At 36.7% G+C, this 16,196-nt stretch overlaps 2 protein-coding genes and 1 non-coding gene across 3 annotated transcripts; all 3 read right to left on the bottom strand.

Moving 5' to 3' along the window:
• Positions 1 to 479: 479 nt before the first annotated feature.
• LOC113306592 (GDSL esterase/lipase At5g55050-like) lies at positions 480 to 2,354 on the bottom strand. The gene is made up of 5 exons (XM_026555523.1): positions 1,904 to 2,354; positions 1,648 to 1,793; positions 1,273 to 1,515; positions 912 to 1,161; positions 480 to 805 (listed from the first exon to the last, which is right to left on the bottom strand). The coding sequence occupies exons 1-5, from the start codon at positions 2,154 to 2,156 to the stop codon at positions 585 to 587; spliced, it is 1,113 nt and encodes a 370-aa protein (XP_026411308.1). The 5' UTR covers positions 2,157 to 2,354; the 3' UTR covers positions 480 to 584.
• Positions 2,355 to 13,046: 10,692 nt separating this feature from the next.
• LOC113306756 (GDSL esterase/lipase At5g55050-like) lies at positions 13,047 to 14,931 on the bottom strand. The gene is made up of 5 exons (XM_026555666.1): positions 14,644 to 14,931; positions 14,227 to 14,432; positions 13,848 to 14,087; positions 13,508 to 13,748; positions 13,047 to 13,401 (listed from the first exon to the last, which is right to left on the bottom strand). Exons 1-5 carry the CDS (start codon positions 14,897 to 14,899, stop codon positions 13,157 to 13,159), a joined length of 1,188 nt encoding a protein of 395 aa, XP_026411451.1. The 5' UTR covers positions 14,900 to 14,931; the 3' UTR covers positions 13,047 to 13,156.
• Positions 14,932 to 15,209: 278 nt separating this feature from the next.
• On the bottom strand, positions 15,210 to 15,426 carry LOC113307375. The gene has a single exon (XR_003339152.1). It is a non-coding gene; the product is annotated as a small nucleolar RNA U3 (small nucleolar RNA).
• Positions 15,427 to 16,196: the final 770 nt, after the last annotated feature.

Here is a 16,196-nt window from a genome sequence, read left to right as displayed (position 1 = left end):
TCTTTCTCCTTCTCTCAGCCGCCTCCCTTCTCCACCCCCAACTACAGCTGCTGCTACTCGACTTTTTTCTTCCCGTCTTCCTTCTTTTTTATTTGTCAATAACTAAATTAAGATATATTATATATCTTCTTTTGATCTCTAGAATTAGAGTAAGCTTTAACTATTCTTGATATCTTTTATTTTTTATTTTTTTTGTCTGTATGTTTGTGTAAACCAATACTATCGGCAACTACGATTTTTTTATCTGTAAATTTGTGTATTTTTTTTTTGGTTTGACATAGTTATTGGTTAACCAAAAACCACTGGGACAAACCGAAACCAACTAGAACCATTTGGAAACCGAACCAATGGTTAATGGATTGGTTTGGTTTAGATTTTTAGAAACCAATAATATTGGTTTCGGTTTTGGTTTGGCTAGAAACCGAACCAAAACCGACCATGAACAGCCCTAGTCTCAAGTCTCATAACACAACACAAAATAAATTCTTTCCGTCTCCATATAAACTTTATTCTTTCTTTTCATCGACATGTAAAATGATCACATTGAGTATATTGAATTACATTTTATCAGTAGTCAATCCCATTTATTCAAGTAATTGCATTACATTAACAGGGTACACATACTTTTCTGTGCCCATAAAGAATTCATTCATAATTATTTTAGCAGCCGCTTCAGTTGGATGGTATAGATCCCAGAATAGATGGTCTCTCCTATTCTTACAGCACACTGCTATTGGTGCTAGGCATGGAACTTGTGCTCTAAATTTCCCCCCTCCACAACAAGCTGATTTTACCTCATTGAACCCTGTTATGGATTGAAAAACATTTCCAAGTATTATTATTTGTGCCTCATACTGAATATATGAACTATTTAAGCTTGATTTCGCGGAAAAGAAATAGAATGACATTACCATAATGAGCTGGTTGTTGTAAGAAATCAACCATGATATCGTAAGTGTTTATCAAGGAATAGTGAATGTCCGGAAGCTCTTCTTTGAGTTCTTGCAAGAGTGATTTAACAGCTTTGTTGTACTGAACAGACCAGTAATTTGCTCGCTCATTGCACTCCCCTTTAGGATTATCGCTCCTTAGTTTTGGACAACACCCTATCAAACCGAGTCCAACCACGGCAAATTTGCGTGCACCAAGATTGTAAATCATCTGTGTAGATAGATGCACAATAACGAAAGTTGATTTGGGATTAAAAATGAAAACAGAAAAAAGAAAAGAAAAGAACTGAGCAAGGAAAGCTGGAAGTCTTTATATACATACCTTCAATTTGCTTTTCAGTATAACCATCAAAGAGTTTATGAACTGATGATCACCAGCTGGTTCTTTTCCCAGGATCGAATCAACAAGTTGGAATTTGTCAAGAATGTCGTTGCTACCAATTGCAATAAGAAACACAGATTTTGCCAAGTACGTTTGCGCTTCAACGGTTCCTAGTTGTTGCATCAGCTCTCCGTGCACTGTTTTAAAATTTGATATCTGTTCGTTGAGTGAAATGGATTGTTTCTGCTCGAAAAATGTATGCAAAATCTGAAATTAGTACTAGCGCGAGATACAGTAACATTTTTCTAAGCAAAAATACACATATATGATCGTGTACCCTAAAGAGATGATAAATAATGACACTGTGTTTCTTACAAATAGTTTGTTTAATGTTTCATTGAAGATTCCGGCTCCGCCTGATGCAAAATTGATTCCACCCTGATCGAGCAACACCTTGACCTTGTTCGAAGCTGATTTAATGGAGAGATACGGTGGCGATGTCGCTAATCCTAAATTCTCAGCTGTCCACAGTAAGAGCCAAAATTTTATTAATGACACACATATAACCCAAACTTCATTTTAGCTTTTCAAACAGTGACTACTTTCATTTGTTTTCGTCAGTTGTACTTACCAAAGAAATCAGCAGCATTCTTTCCATTGCTATACCTTCCAGTTGCTTTCCGATTTGGATAATCGACACCATTATAAGCATAGTTAGATTTAAGAATGGAAAACTCTAAGTGATTATTGTTACCCACATCAACAAGCGAGTCTCCAAATACAATAACTGCTGGAACATGGCCAATTCCTTGTGTAATAATCGTATTGAAGTTGAATATGAAGAAGATAATACAGAAATAGAGAAGAGAGTTGTAATAAGCCATTTCTCAATCAAGTATTGAAGCTTAATTGTAACTCTCTATCTCTCTCAGACTCTAGCTAGCTCTCTTTTATCTGTGTGCTTCATGATTGCATATATGCACCTATATATATATACATTGCATCCATGGGAGACTGAATTATTATGGGCATGGAGTAATTAGCTGAAGCTAAGAATTCGAGTGTATGTGAAAGCCGAATATCTGGCAACTACGGGTATTAAGATAAGTCAACAATTATGAGAGAACAAGTGTGAACTCCAGTTGCAATGACGAGTAGTGATTAATTTAGAATCATGTTTTTATTAGTCTTTCCTTCCCCATTAATGGTGACAGCACGTACGTGCCCATCTAACCATACACATACAAGAGTGCAGATTTTTTTAGTTTGAGGTCAACCTGTCCCCATTGTATCAATCCGGCTCTGGTTTCTGAGGGATACCGGGCTGCCAAATATCTCCGGCCCTGGGAGAGTTTAAGCCAATACAAAAACAGAGAAACATGGTCTGGAGTGGACAAACTTAGAGAGAAATGTCGTCCAATCCATTCGATTATAGAAGTCATCTCTCCTATTGAGTTCAGTGGGTCCCAGATGTGTACTTCATTCTGTTAGCGATATTTTTATATTCTTCTGTTGCGAGACTATCATATGGCTACGGCCTACATCTGACTTCAGAGAGTGGAAATTAGAACAATATCAAGATAAAGTTCAAAACTTAGAAGCAACTACGAGCAGAGTAACAAGTTACAAGACAATTATTGTTTGTTTGTCCATATATGTCTTTTCTACACGGTTTGAACGTCGGTGCAACTTTGAATGAATTCCGATCAACGACGCCTAGATATATAAAATTGATTGATGGAACACCTCCTCTCCGCCTCCTGATTAGAAAACCCAATCACGTTCCTTGTTAGACGCGCGACATGACAGATCTTAAGACACCTCCCAGTTGTATTATTATTTCTCCATCCATATTACTAGCCTAGTTTCGAGGGATTTCATATCCCATAAGATATTGTTAATGTAATGAAATTGAAGTTATCTTGAACTTAGTTTAATATTCCACCAAAAATACCAATGAGTGCAACACAAGTCAGAAGGGAATTTATAAATCGTAAGCCAATTACACGTCTCACAATTAAATAAATGCCGGTTCTGGTTGGTATAATAAGAGAAAATTAAACTTGGAATCAACAACTGAGATTTTTGCTCACAATCATGAGCTATTTGTTTATAGGCTTACAACATGGTAGGTGCAACAATGGTATGGGGATATGGGCAATTTTTGGTGTAAATATTATATTTTGTTTCAAAAATTCCAATAATTTAACCCAATCTGAACTGTCAATTGTCAGTTAATTACTAATCCTGTGTTAACAGCCGACTAATCATTTCTCACCTAAATGTTTCAGACATTTGAATCATTAGATGTTCACACGGCTCTGAATCATATGCAGGGGTGCGCATACAATCCGGAACCGTGGATTTCATCCGTAATCGTCCGTAAAATTACGGGTGAACACCAATCTGCCAGAGTTTATAGGTCGATCACGGGTAAATTTTCAAATCCGCAAGGTCTAGCGGTTTGGTTGCGGTTGGTTTTATAACTCCGCAGATTTATCCGCACCGTAGGATAGCGAAGGAATTTCATAAAACTACTAAATCCAGCCAACACCGATCAAAGCATCAATCCTCAATTTTCTGTTTATGCATCACCTCCCTAACTGCCAAGTTTATTAAATCACTACTCATGACTGAACTCTAAAAATCCATCTAGCCTGCACAATCGGCACCACTGCTGGCTATTATTCCAGCCACTGATTCCTAATTTCTTCTAGGCCTTCTTACAAACAGGTTGCAGGAAGTTTTCCTTGCTTGAAGAGATGTATCCTCGCTGATTTCTAGCTTCCTTCCATAGCTATATTGCACCATGTTTGCTGCCACTTAATTGTTCTCCAGTACTTCTGATCAACGCCATCGAATCGAGAACCAAATAAACTCCCAAACCCTTAGTTGTTGTTGTTCTTGTCGGCTCTTTGGAATGAATCCAGTCCATAAACTTCAATGAATCAAACCGCCAAATTATGTTGTTGTTGTGATAAAATGCTACAGTGTATCACCACTGTAATCTTCATGGACTGACTACCGAGTCCTTACGTGGAATGACATCTCCATCTGCTGTTTAAGAAATGAACATTTCATAAAACTACTAAATCCACGGATTTAGTTGCGGTTGGTTTTGTCATGGATCGCATCCTCCTCATACTGCCTATCCATCAGGAGAAAAGCTTGGTGTTCTAAGATTATTTTTCTTTTTACCTAAATCCGCGATTATTCCCCTGATCTGCAGTGGTCAAATCTACGGATGATTGGGCCGGTCCGGTTCAATTTTCCAAATCCGCAATTTTGACGGTTTGGTTACGGGTGACTCCTAATCCGCAACCGTCCATCCGTTGCACACCCCTAATCATATGGGTCTAAAATAGGAGTTTCCTTCCTAACTTTGTCCTTCTTCTTCACTATTTACCACTCCGTCCCATCACTTAGAATCGGTCGGCAAGAAGTTTGGCAGTTCCTTGAACGCGTACAAACAAAATTGTACACTTGCTTATAATTTTTTTCTTTTTGGTTAGGGAAGGAGTCTTTTCAGAAGTGAAAACTACAGGGATTTTTCAGTTTTTCTCCACTGTGAAATTCACGGGCAGTAAATTTCAGGCGCGCCCCTATTTTTGGAGAAAAAATTACTCCTAAACCCATATTTTCTAAAAATTCTGCTTTTCAGTTTTCCATGTATCCCTTAAGTGTAAATCTTGTTTCTCTCTTTTAATCAATGAAGAAATTATAATCTTTCTGGTTCATGGAGTTTATTTGTCAGGTAAAATTCTAGTTTTATGTCAAACCATGAGTACGAGGGTTGGAGGCGAGATCTAATAAGGTTTGGACAAGGTGTAAATCTGATGTTGATTCAGTTAAGGGATCCCACGAACCAGAAAGATTAACGGACTACGAAGGAGTAAACACCATTAAAAGGTTAGATAATCTTTAAAAGCAAATTGATGGAATTTCAGTACTTGGTTTTCTTTTTCTCTGGTTTTTTTTTTCTCCTGATTAATTATTATGTACAAGAAGTATCGAATCTCTTATACAATTTGTACTTGTTTTTCTTGTGAACGGATGTTGCTTAGTTTATTTTAGATCTAATTTTCATCGAACTTTTGAATTACTAGTGTATGTTATTTTTCGTATCTTTTTTACTTTTTATTCGTTATAAAATTTCTGATCTTGTATCAAACAAATGGAAATCAAATTGGGATTGACTGATATCTACACATGTTGAAATTCTGGAGATTTTAGAATCTAACCCAATTTGACAAGCAATTGAAAGGTTTATCCTTTAACTTTTGTAGTCTGTAGTTCTTTGTTGGTTTTTGTTTCCCAGAAAGTGTCTTGATTAGGTTTTCTTAGTCAAACTTGTTGTTTGATATCGATTAATTGCATCAATGAGTTAACCATGCTGATATTGTAGTTTAAGAAGTATAAAAGAAGGTCATATTCGGTACCACCAGCAAAACACGCAGACAAGGTATGCCTGAATGAGTTTTGAAGCTGCAACATCAATGGGAAAAGGGAGAAGAAATAACGAGCATGTGGTATTAGTTCAGGATGTTGGATACTGGAACTGAAAGAAGTTGTGTTTGTTGAGAGTTTTAAAGGGCAAATATCTGCGAGGAGTAGAGAGAAGTTGTGTTTATTGTTCATGGTGGTATCCGAAATAAGAAATGATTGCAGTTGAGGGAGCAATGAGATGGTGGATCTAATTTGGGTACTTTAGGTAGACGATGCTAATACTGGTATTTGTGTTTGTAGTTCATGGTGGTAACTGAAATAGGAGTGATGGTGTTGTTGTTGGTTTGCAATGGGTATGTGCATAATGGGTGTTTGCAGGTGGAGAAATAGGAGTGATGGTGTTGCTGTTGGTTTGCAATGGGTGTGTACATAATGGGAGTTTGCAGGTGCGGTAGTGGATGCATAACCTGTTATGCAGCTATGAAAATGGATGCATAACATGTTATGTATCTACAAAAGTTGTTGCATAACTTGTTTTGCAGTCCCGAAAATGGTTTGCATAACACGTTGTGCAACGACTTTTTTCTTAGTATTGAAACCAACAAAAAATAAGGTTGCATAACTTGTCATGCACCTACAATAATATCTACATAACATGTTATGCATTCGTGGAAATGGATGCATAACCTGTTATGCATCCGAAAATATGACTGCATAATGCATTATGCATCGAGAAAATAGATGCATAACCTGATATGCATCCCTAAATATTGATGCATACTGCATTATGCTTCATTTTTATGTACGCACTAAAATCAACCAAAACAATGGTTACATAACTTGTTATAGATGCATAACTTTGTTATGCCGATACATAATTTGTTATGCAGTCGAGAACATGGTTACATAATTCGTTATGCGTCTGCAGAATGTGTTATGCATCTTTTTTGGTGCCTTCATAATGGTTATGTAGTCAGTTTTCGAAAAAATTTCCTAAAATGATGATCACCTCCGATTTTTTCGTGAAAAACAAAAATTTGATATTGTTGTTTGTGCTCGTTCCGTAGCTTTCTTAAAAACATTTCCAACGATATAAAATTTGTAAAATTTCAAGGCGCGAATTTTTAGATATATATCCAAGTTGCGTAGCCAATTATACCCCTGAAAAATTAGGCTGCATAACGAGTTATGCCTGAAAAAATAGTATGCATAACGAGTTATGTATTGATTCTTAATAATTTCGGATAATTTTGGGTGTCACGGTATCTTAAATTAATTGTGGGCCTGACAATGAGAATATTATTTTTTTGGGCATGCGCCTAATTTTCCTTTTCAGAAGGTACAACATATGCCCAAGCCCAGCCAAAATGGACTAAAATGAGATCCAAATTGGTGTATGTTTATCAATCGCAAGACAGGGAAAATACTTCGTATCAATTTGATTAATAGTATTAATTTGGTTAAGGATTGAACTAGAGTTGGTTCGCTAATTAAGACCAACTTTATAATTTTTGGAACCAAATTTTAGACATTTTTGTTTCACACCATCATGGCACCTATTTGGATATTATGGTCAAGTCTTGTTGACCTTGACTATTGTGTGTCATTACATCTTTGTATAAATACTTGTCACCTGTGTTTGTACAGGTTATCGAAAATACTCAATTGTAATAATACATCTTGTAATATCATTACCACATTTTCATGGTATCATTGAGGTCGATCTGGGTTTTTCTCTGAAATTAATAAGTTTTCAATACGTCTTTCTTACAGAGTGATTCAATCACGATTAGATCAAACAAGTCTCAACAATTTTCTGGTCTTCTCTCACTTCTTGGAATTTAGGGATCTTCAATACGTTTTAACACATTTACACCCATACATTATCCTTCTCTAATTCAACCTCATGCCGAATACTAGAGGAATGATGAATAATGTTCAACAACAACAACATCAACAACAATTTAATCAAGATGGTGGTTCTTTACCTTCCGCTTCTGATACTTCATCTCATGGAGATTCTGGATAATTTCCTCTTACGTTCAATAACATTGGTAATTTCATCTCACACAAATTAGATCATACAAATTTCTTGTTATGGCGTGATCAATTTGAGTATGTATTAATCTCAACCGATCTTTATGGTTATGTGAATGGAGAAATAGTTGAACCTCCTTCTGAGGTATCTGTTAATGGTGTTCAAAGTATTAATCCGGAACATCGGCTCGATGGACTAAGCCTGAACGGCTGTCCCGAACTGGACAACATCGGTCGGGCGGAATGTACAGGGTAGGGATGTCATCGTGGAAGCGGACTAATGCGTAGATTAAAAACGAGATGGAAATCCGAACTATCGGCATCGAGAAGGGTCGAGCGAAGAGTGTTCCCATTGGTAACAAGGGCGCTGAGGCGGTCTGGCCACGCCGGCGGGACATCAAATGTATGCAGCACTCACGGTCTAACGGTGCGATTAGCTCTCGCCCAAAACCACCCAACCCGAGTAAAGGGAACAAAGGGTCATTTTCATCTGGGTATATTGGAGGAAAGCAGACAGATTTTTTGTAAGTTGTCTTAAGGCTACTTTTACACCTACAATTTCTGGTGATGTTCTTGGAATGACTTCGACTAGGCAAATATGGCAATATCTCGAGTCAAGTTTTAGGTATCAATTTGGTGCAAGAAGAAACATTCTTAGGACTCAGTTACATGGGTTAAAACGTGGGTCTCAATCTATAAATGTTTTCTTGCACAATTTAAAGTCAATTACAGATACTTTAGCTGCTATCAATGATAGGGTGTCTGATGCGGATATTCTAATGTATGTATTGAATGGTTTGGGTAGAGAATATGATATTTTTGTTATAGCTGCTCAAAATCGAGAAACACGTTATTATTTTGGAGAATTGAAGGCATGCTTACTGACTCATGAACAATGGTTACAAGATCAACATCAATCTCAGGAAACAGGTTCTACCTTTGATACTTCTAATTCTATAACCTTTTATGGGAAGAATACATATAATGGTGGCAAAAATGGCAAGGGTAAACCTAAAAATTCAAAGAATTGTTCAAATACAAGAAATAATGGTTCTTCATCATTCAAAAGTGGAGTTGGTTCTACTAGTTCTAGTGGAGATGTGACTGATGGTGCTACTAGAAGACCTTTTGTGGATTTTTCAATAGTAGAATGTCAGATTTGTAGAAAGACTGGACATTGGGCAAATAGATGCTTTTTGCGCTATCATCCACCAGTTAATACTGAGTCCTCAAATAGTGCAAATGTGCAAAATACAAAACAAGCTTTTAGTGGTTATCAGGTTAATTCAGCTGATATGTGTGATGATCCTTTTGTTGCTGCTTCTACATGGATTTCAGATTCTGGAGCTTCTCGACACATGCTGGTGATCAAGCCAATTTGCATCATACTTCTGCGTATTTTGGATCCGACAAAGTGGTCGTAGACAATGGTAAGGCTCTCTCAATATCCATGACTGGTTGTTCTACATTAAATACTTCTACTGCTAGTTTTCAACTGGAGAATGTCTTACTAGTTCCAGAATTAGCTCAGAACTTATTGTCCGTAGCTCAGTTCACTAGGGAAAATTGCTGCTATTTTGTGTTTGATCCATGGAATTATGAAATTAGATATTTAACTTCCCATATAGTTTTGTCTCAGGTACAAATGGTAAATAACTTGTATCCAATAAAAAATTTGTCTCACTTCCAATAATCAGTTTACTTCCTTCTCCTCTATGATTGTATCTTCATCTCTTTGGCACAATAGACTTGGACACCCATCTAGCTAAATTTTTTTTACAACATTTGAATTCTAACAAGTCTATTTCATTGAAACATAACACTTCTGAAAATCTTTGTCATCCATGTCAGATTGTGAAAAGTAGAAAACTTCCTTTTTATCTTTCAAAATCTCATGAATCTCAACCCTTTTCTCTTATTCACTGTGATGTTTGGGGACCATGCCCAATATCTTCTCTTGCTGGTTACAAATACTATATTGTTTTCATAGATGATGCAACCAGATTTCACTGGATTTATCCTATGAAACTAAAAGATGATGCTTTAGAGTGTTTTACACATTTCAAAACCCTCACTGAAAATCTTTTCTCAACAAAAATTCTTTGGTTTCAAACAGATAATGCTTGTGAACTTGCAAAAGGAGTTTTTAAACAATTTCTTGACTCAAAAGGCATTCATCTTAGACTTTCTTGTCCAAATACGCCAGAACAAAATGGTTTGGCAGAACAAAAAAACATCGACATATCACAGAGATGGGAAATACACTTATATTTCATTTTTCATGTCCCAAAAGTTTTTGGTATGATGCTTTTCTTACTGCAACTTTTCTCATTAACAGGACTCCTACTCCTGTTTTACATATGAAATCTCCTTATGAAATGCTTTTTCAAATTTCTCCTGATTATTCGATTTTACGTGTTTTTGGTTCCACATGTTTTCCTTATCTTGGTCATTACAGACCTGATAAACTATCTCCAAAGTATGTTAAGTGTTTCTTTATTGGATATAGCCCTATGCATAAGGGTTATAGATGTTATGATCCAGTTGCTAAGAAAGTTCATATATCTCGCCATGTAATTTTTGACGAAAGTTCTTTTTATTATGCATCTTCTACTTCATCTTCTTCTTCTTTACCATCATCTCCCCCCTTATCTGATATTACTTCTTCTACACCTTCTACTCTTATTCCTCAACCCTTCTTTGTAACAAGGTCAATGACAGGAATTTCAAGACCGAAAAAGTTTCCTAATTTTGTCTCAAGTCATTCAGTCAAACACCCCATCTCAAATGCTTTTGTTTGTTCTTTAAATACTATTACTGAGCCAAAATCTTATAGGAAAGCATCTAAGATTGTTGAATGGGTAGAATCCATGAAAGAAGAAGAAGAAGCTCTTAGATTGAATGAAACATGGACTTATGTAAAGCCAGAACCTCACATGAATACACTGGGTTGTAAATTGGTTTATAAAGTGAAACTTAAGGCTGATGGAACCGCTGATATATTAAAGTCTAGGCTGCTTGCACTTGGTTACAATCATCAGGATGGAGTAGATTTTGGTGAAACCTTTTCACCAGTTGTCAAAACTACAACTGTTAGAGTTGTCCTTACTCTATCTATTACAAATGGATGGGTAGTTAGACAACTTGATGTATCCAATGCGTTCTTGCATGGATATCTATCTGAAAATGTGTATATGAAACAACCCCCTGGTTTCACTAACCCCGAATTTCCAGATCATGTTTGTCATCTGAAGAAGTCGTTATATGGGCTAAAACAAACACCAAGGCCTGGTTCCATAGATTTAGTACTTTCTTAATTCAATTTGGATTTATGAAGTCTAAAAATGATCACTTCATGTTTACTTACACAACAGATACATATATGATGGTCTTATTACTTTATGTAGATGATATTTTACTTACTAGAAATTCAGATACTCTTCTTTATACATTTATTGATGCTTTAAGTAAAGAATTTTCTATGAAAGATTTATGGGAACTTCATTATTTTTTGGGAATTGAAGTCACGAGATCAGATGATGCTTTTGTTCTTAAACAACAGAAATATACTTTAGATTTGTTAAGAAAGGCCAATATGATTGAATGCAAACCAGTTGACACACCAGTATCCAAGAGTAAGAGATGTTCAGTTCATGATGGAGTCTTACTGTTAGATCCTCTAGAATACAAAACCATAGTGGGTAGCTTACAATATCTTACACATACAAGACCAGACATATGCTTTGGAGTCAACTATGTCTCTCAATTCATGCATGCCCCAACTGATCAACATATGTTACTAGTTAAGAGGATTTTAAGATACTTAAAGGGAACATTAGGGACTGGAATTTCATTACACAAAGGTGATATTCACACTTTACTAGCATACACTGATTCAGATTGGGTTGGTTGCCCTGATACAAGGAGATCTACTTCTGGGTATGTTGTCTTTATGGGTAATTCTATTATTTCCTGGTCTTCAAAGAAGCAACCAACAGTGTCAAGGAGTTCAGCTGAAGCAGAGTATAAATGCCTAACTGCAGCTGCTGCAAAACTACAGTGGCTCACCTATATTATGGCAGATTTACATATATCTATTTCTTATCCTCTGCAAATAAACCGTGACAATCAGAGTGCTATTTGTCTTGCTTCTAACCCTGTTTTTCATGTCAGGACAAAACATGTGGAAGTAGATTACCACACAATAAGAGAACTGGTGGAAGATGAAACTCTTAAAGTTGTTCATGTGAGATCAGAAGATCAATAAGCAGATGTGTTTACAAAGGGTTTGTGCTCTCCTACTTTCTCAAGGTTGATATCTGGGTTGGTTACTTCTTCTTCTACTTCAGATTTATTACATCCTTCAACTACAGCTTCTATTTCAACCAGTATTACTGAGTCTGTTACTTCTTCTCATAAAATTTGATATCTACTGCAACTGCTGGCTCTTGTTGAGTGTTAGCTCTTGTAGCTTTTATTTTTCTTTACTAAAGACTGTTAGCTCTTGTTGAGTGTTTGCTCTTGCTGAGCATTTGCTTTTTTGTTTTTCTTTCAACTGTTACTTGTTTGCCTGTAACACTTGAGAAGGGTGTATTAAGATATTATGATCAAGTCTTGTTGACCTTGACTATTGTCTGTCATTACATTTCTGTATAAATACCTCTCACCTGTGTTTGTACAGGTTATCGAAAATACTCAATTGTAATAATACATCTTGTAATATCATTACCACATTTTCAGCACCCCCATCTGCCCGCCACCACCACCATGTGCAAGTGCAAAATGCGTCTACGAAAGCACCCTAAATGCTCATTCGCCCATGTACTAAGCTTCCGAGTCTGGACTACTTTAGTTCAATTTAACAGCATGGACATTCTTGTGGTTTGATTTTTCTGGAGACTTGGTGAATTTGAGAATTAATAAGCACATTCAAGCTGTCAGATTGGTGATTGCAGGCACTCGAAATAGCAACTCCTCAACTAAACACTAATTTCCCTTACGTTCTTCTACTTACTAAAATACGGAAATGGTCACATCTCATGACCCCAAGACATTACAATTTTAAAAAAAACATACGCAAAGGCATATGTACTGGAATAATGTATTTTGTTCTATCTTTAAGAAAATATCAACACTAGAAAAAAAAAAGGAACCTCAGCGGCCGGCTGCACTATGTGGGAACTTCTTGTAGCATAATTATCTCTAGCACGACTATAAATTTGTGTAAAACATAGATGCAAGATACAAAACCATACCCAGTAAATTCACATTATATGTGAAGTGTTAGATAAATCATGCTAGAACTTAAGCAGATGTCTGCTCTTTGTATTGTTCCAAATTTAACGGATGACTCCGAACGGGACAACTCATGTTATTATCTCGGATACAAGCAATACTCTTATTATGGAGTGGAAGTTGGTTCAGCGACTCCAACTAATTGGTTTACATTGATAGGGAAAACATATCTGTCATCTGTACCACTGAAAAACCTATCTATTACTTTTCCGGCAGCTGCCTCGGTTGGATGGTATAAATCCCAGAACAGATGACTGTCTCTCTTGTCACATAAATCCGCAATTGGTATGCACGGAACATCAGCACGAAACTCGCCCACTCCACAGCAAGCTCTACGAACCTCAGTAAATCCTGCAAAAAGCAGTTCTGCTAATTATAGTTATCTGGGAAAATTTCGTTAACTAAAATGTTTTAAGCATGTCAAACATTGATATTATATAGAGTATGATCAGTTTACCGTGTTCAGCTGGCTTCGAAATGAAATCTTCAACGAGATTGTAAGATAAAAAGATGGAGTAGTTGATCCCTAATTGTGTCTTGAGTTCTTGCAACAGTGATGCAACGCCGTCGTTAAACAACAAAGACAAGGAGTTTGCTCCCTCATTGCATGAATCAGTTTCCCTCCTCAATGATGGACAACATCCTGTCTTTGCAGCTCCAAGAATGGCAAATTTGCGTGCACCTAGATCGAACATCCGCTGGTAAGATAGAAAAAACAAGAGAAGAAAAATCATGAAAAAGGAAGAAAAGAAAAAGGTGATGCTCGATACTGGAAAATTAAGAAAATACGAACCCACCTTTAACTGGCGTCGGAATGTAAACATTAAGGTATCCACGTATTTCTGGGGACTACCGTATTTACCGGGCAAGTCTGAATCGGGTTTGGAGTAACCAATAATATCGTTGCCACCAATGGAGATGAGAAATATGGACTTTGCCAAGTAAGATGCTGCGCTAGGCTTTCCTAGTTGTTGCTCCAGCTCTCCATGTACACTTGAGAAGAATTCTGTTTGTTCGTCTAATGAAATGGATTGTACCTGCATATGGCTCAACCCAAACAATGTCAAGCTACATTTAACATCATGGTTAGATCAACTTTAGATCCACCACACCTGAGGAAGATTTGGTTCCTCTACCGGTTCAAAATAAAATTAAAATTTCTTAAGACATTCTTACAAATATTTTGTTTGTTTCATTTAAGATTCCAGCTCCTCCTGATGCAAAACTGATGCCCCCATTCTGAAGAACTGCTTTTATGGCGTTAGATTCATCGTTTTTAATTCTTTTCAAGAAAAATGAATCCTTTTTAATTCTCTTTAAGAAAAAAGATTCCTTTTGAGTTGACAGATATGGCGGTGAGGTTTGTAATTCTAACTTTTCAGCTGCATAACCATCAAATAACAAATCAATATATATTAGATGTATATGTAGATCGATCAAACTTCGGTTTTCCTAGCTAGCTAGCTATAGAATTTGAAGAGCATATGGCAACACATGCATGCAAAAAGCCTAGCTTGCCAGAACGAATGTATAAAAGTTACATTAGATGCATGGATTTATACATATCTTCAATTTTTTGATAGATTTACTCACCAAAAAAATCAGCAGCATTCTTGCCATTACTGAACCTCCCAGTCGACTTGCTTCCATCGAAATCAACTCCATTATGAGGAAAGTTAGCTTTGGCGAGTGACAGCGCAAGGAAGTTATTGTTACCTACATCAACAAGTGAGTCCCCGAACACGATAACACTTGGAGCAACCTGAGCACCCGTAAAAATTATGAAGGAAATGAAAGCAAGAGAGAAACAAAGATTGCGGTGATGCTCAGGGATAACGGAATTCGCCATTATGTGTGTTATAATGTCAACTGCTCGCCTCTATCTAGTTCTAATGCGAATTGATGCTTTGAGCAATTAGTCGTGCATTTATTTAAAGAGGAAATAGTAATCGCACAGTACCTGGTCTTGGGTTGAAATTTACCATTGAAAATGAAATATGTATACACAGAGAATGAGTCCCAATCCATATAGTTATTTGTAAGTATTTTATTAGATGGAGTAATGGACTAGTCGTGTACATGTCTATTTCGTGGTTTGATTACGATGCTTTCCATTATTGTAAGTCAATACTTATATTTGGCAAACAAAAAGATTTTGGAGTCTGTCAGACAACCGCACGATCATCACAGCAGGCCAAAGCCAAGCTGAGAACGATCATCTACAGCCACAAGGCCTACATCATAGGCCTGTGACCATTAATCACGCTCTGATCGCGCAGTCCTGATTCATCAACCAGACTTAGGTTCCCGTCTCCTTAGAACTCAAGGATACAGAGGTACGAGCCTATAGAACAGATCCTGTTCAAGTAAGGTCGTGTCCAGTTTGCCGATTCAACTCCCTATAAACCACAGTCTGTTTCCCAGTATAGTCAGTGTGGGACTAAGAAATGAAAATGAGGGTCTAGATATCTCTGAATAAGGGGAGAGACAACCATATAACTACCTTTAGAAGGTCACAGGTTCGAGACTTGCATAGTCACTGAAATATAATTTTTAGCCAAACACTAAAAGGTAAACATTAGTCACAAACACACCAAGATGCAACTAGTGACCTTGGTTTTAAAAATTGAAGAGCACTTAAAAATGCAAGTATCTCCGGATCCAGGAACATCAACTGAAGTCGCTTGGTTTGCCAATATTTATATTCTGTTTGTTCATGAAACTTGTAATGGCATTTTTCTGCCAGCTCTTGAAACTCCTGCACCCAGCAGCATTCAGAATAAAAAATTGGTCATTATACACTTATGAACAGAATGAAATAACATGTCGCCAGGTTATGCTGCTGAAATTAGTGTGTTTTTATCTTGTCACTTGAATAAGACTGGCGCATAGGGGTCCCTCAGTTCCGACACAAGGTACTGTAATTCCCTTCGATTATTACTACTACATACCATCCAACTCACGTGAAAAGCTTTAATAGATTATTTACTGTATGCAGCAACAATGGGAAGAAATATGAAAAGTACAGTGATGTTTATGCGACTCTTTGACCAGAACTGATTTTCTGAAATTTGGAATTATATCGAAAAGGAACAAAAGCATGATTTGCAAAAGGGCAAGAATGTAAGCCACAAGATTAGACAACC

This window comes from Papaver somniferum, chromosome 8 (genome assembly GCF_003573695.1).
Source record: "Papaver somniferum cultivar HN1 chromosome 8, ASM357369v1, whole genome shotgun sequence".
NCBI classification, from domain to species: Eukaryota; Viridiplantae; Streptophyta; class Magnoliopsida; order Ranunculales; family Papaveraceae; genus Papaver; species Papaver somniferum.
This window is presented reverse-complemented; position numbering and strand designations above follow the sequence as displayed.

Coding starts and splice junctions, on each gene's coding strand:
- LOC113306592 (XM_026555523.1), bottom strand. CDS start 2,156: ATGGCTTATTACAACTCTCTTCTCTATTTCTGTATTATCTTCTTCATA. Junction 1,516..1,647: donor AAACATTAAACAAACTATTT/GTAAGAAACACA, acceptor TTTTTCGAGCAG/AAACAATCCATTTCACTCAA. Junction 806..911: donor ACAACAACCAGCTCATTATG/GTAATGTCATTC, acceptor AATCCATAACAG/GGTTCAATGAGGTAAAATCA.
- LOC113306756 (XM_026555666.1), bottom strand. CDS start 14,899: ATGGCGAATTCCGTTATCCCTGAGCATCACCGCAATCTTTGTTTCTCT. Junction 14,088..14,226: donor ATGAAACAAACAAAATATTT/GTAAGAATGTCT, acceptor AGCCATATGCAG/GTACAATCCATTTCATTAGA. Junction 13,402..13,507: donor TTCGAAGCCAGCTGAACACG/GTAAACTGATCA, acceptor TGCTTTTTGCAG/GATTTACTGAGGTTCGTAGA.